Raw genomic sequence first — 2194 nt, forward strand, 5'->3', positions numbered from 1 at the left:
ACGGTTTAGAACTCTTCGGATAGTGCGACGTGGACGATCCAAGACCCTCGATCTCAGTACGCGGGGCGTACGAAGGTACGCAGGGCGTACTTCGGTCCAATCCGATGACTCCCCTTCGGATATTACCGGGAATTTATAATTAAATTTAGATTTATTATAAATAAACTTCAAAAATTCATATCTCCTTCATACGAACTCCGTTTTTGACGTTCTTTATATCCACGCGAAGGTGAGACCATGATCTACAACTTTCGTTTAGATTCCGCTGGCGAATTCCGAAATTATTTTTATTATTTATTTATTAAAATGACGTGATTAAGGAATTTCTTCAAAAATTCATAACTTCCTCATCCGAAGTCAGATTTGGACGTTCTTTTTATGTACGCAAACCTTGATATGATTCCTACTACTTTATTTAATCCGAACAAGATTTTAGGAAGGTTATATTTTGACCTAAATTTGATCGGTTTTACATTACATTGACTCGAAATATCGGGTTGTCACAAGTACTACTGAGAAGGTTGTTCGGGAGCTTAACCGAGATTGGTGTTTGCTGGCGCAATACTCACTGCATGGTGCATCTGCAGTAAGGACATTTGATGCAAACCAAGAGACTGCGTAGGCAGGAGCTGCGCATGATGAATCTTTAAATGCGGGTTGAGGAGCAACTACTGAGGGGATGCGATGGGCAGTAAGCTCGGATTTGGCTGTCGAGTGTGGTACGGTTGTTAATGCAAGGTCGAGTGGCCAACAGAAGTGTGTCTAAAGGCAGCAGTAGGCTGATGAGCTGGTGCATTACCTAAAATTCCAACGAAATTAGCCTACGGTTCCATGTAATTCCCATGATAATTATTTTTTGAGGAGTTTTTAGACTTTTTCCATCTATTCTTTGATCTTCCCGAGTTGTTGGAGGAGGAAAAAAGAGTCACACATTAAGACATAGGCAAGTCAAAAGTAGCATCAGAAGCCACCTCTCGAGATTCATGCAATAAAATCATGTTTTTGGCCACGAGAAAAGATGGAAGAGGCTTCATGTTGGTGATGACATCAACAATGCTATGATATGAGGGTGGTAATTGATGCAAGATTTGCATCACAAGCTCGATTTTGGTGATTGTAGAGTCAATATCTTTGAGATCATTAGATAGATTTTTTATTGTGTGGCAAAATTCGATGATGGAGCTTGAACCCTTCTTTGTGTTGCAGAATTGATCTTGTAATTGTAGCATACGAGACATCTTCTTGTTGTGAAAAATTTCATCCAATTTGACCCAAAGATCTTTGGTGGTGCAATCGTCGCTAGAAATTATTTGGTGCAACCTGGGATCACATGTGCTATAAAATCAAGATTTAATCCATGCATCAATAGAATACAATTCTTCATCATCATCCCCAGTAGAAACTAATTTCCCAGAAATATGACCATAAGGCAAAGTTCCTCTACTCATATTTGAGAAATTTGACGGCATAATTTGTATTTCGGCCCATCAACATTCAGTTTAAAGCTAAATTGATTGTAAACATTAGTGAGTGTGCATACAAGACTCAGTTTCAATGGGGTATTAGTAGAGGAGGATTCATGAATCGACATTAGGTATTATACCTTGAAGCTAGACCAATAAAAAAAATCAAGGGAAGGAGTTGTAACAATACAACATATGAGGACTGACAGAAAAGAGTACAAGACGGCTGGGAATGGGCAGTCAGTGGCCGGAGAGTGATCGGAAAAAGGGAAGAAAAGTTGATAGAATGCAGTAGTAAGTAGGAAGAGTAATCAAAAGAAGCAGGAACTGATCATGGCAGTCGACGACAATAGAAAAAATTGATGTGTACATGGCGGGTATTTAAAGAAATCGATGTTATCATATCGTAGCAGATTGATATGATTTGTTTCCTTTTATCTTTTCCTGTTTTATAGGCTTTTGTTTAGAGTTTATTTTGTATAAGGATTTTTATCCTTGTTGTGCATGTTTTTCGGGTGTATGTATACCAGATCGTTTACTGAATAAAAGTAATCTCTTGAGCCATTAATTTGTTTATGGTATCATAACAGGTCTCACACTACTGTAGAAAACGACGCCGGACATAAAAATAATCTTTTGAGCCATTAATTTGTTTGAGCCAAAGATGGAGCCGCCGCTACCATCGACTCCAATTCAGCATACTACATCCACTCCTCAGAATATCCCAAACA

General features: G+C 38.7%; 1 protein-coding gene across 1 annotated transcript; it reads right to left on the reverse strand.

Moving 5' to 3' along the window:
• Positions 1-932: 932 nt before the first annotated feature.
• LOC145098416 (uncharacterized) lies at positions 933-1469 on the reverse strand. Its single transcript, XM_079036051.1, has 2 exons — positions 1375-1469; positions 933-1320 (listed from the first exon to the last, which is right to left on the reverse strand). Exons 1-2 carry the CDS (start codon positions 1467-1469, stop codon positions 933-935), a joined length of 483 nt encoding a protein of 160 aa, XP_078892177.1.
• Positions 1470-2194: the final 725 nt, after the last annotated feature.

The sequence above is a fragment of the Lactuca serriola genome, chromosome 4 (assembly GCF_051521515.1).
Source record: "Lactuca serriola cultivar US96UC23 chromosome 4, Lser_US96UC23_V15, whole genome shotgun sequence".
Classification (NCBI taxonomy): domain Eukaryota; kingdom Viridiplantae; phylum Streptophyta; class Magnoliopsida; order Asterales; family Asteraceae; genus Lactuca; species Lactuca serriola.

Bases quoted from the DNA above. Each gene is read 5' to 3' on its own strand.
- LOC145098416 (XM_079036051.1), bottom strand. From the start codon at position 1,469: ATGCCGTCAAATTTCTCAAATATGAGTAGAGGAACTTTGCCTTATGGT. The intron at 1,321-1,374 runs GTATTCTATTGA...ATGTGATCCCAG, and splicing joins GGGGATGATGATGAAGAATT to GTTGCACCAAATAATTTCTA.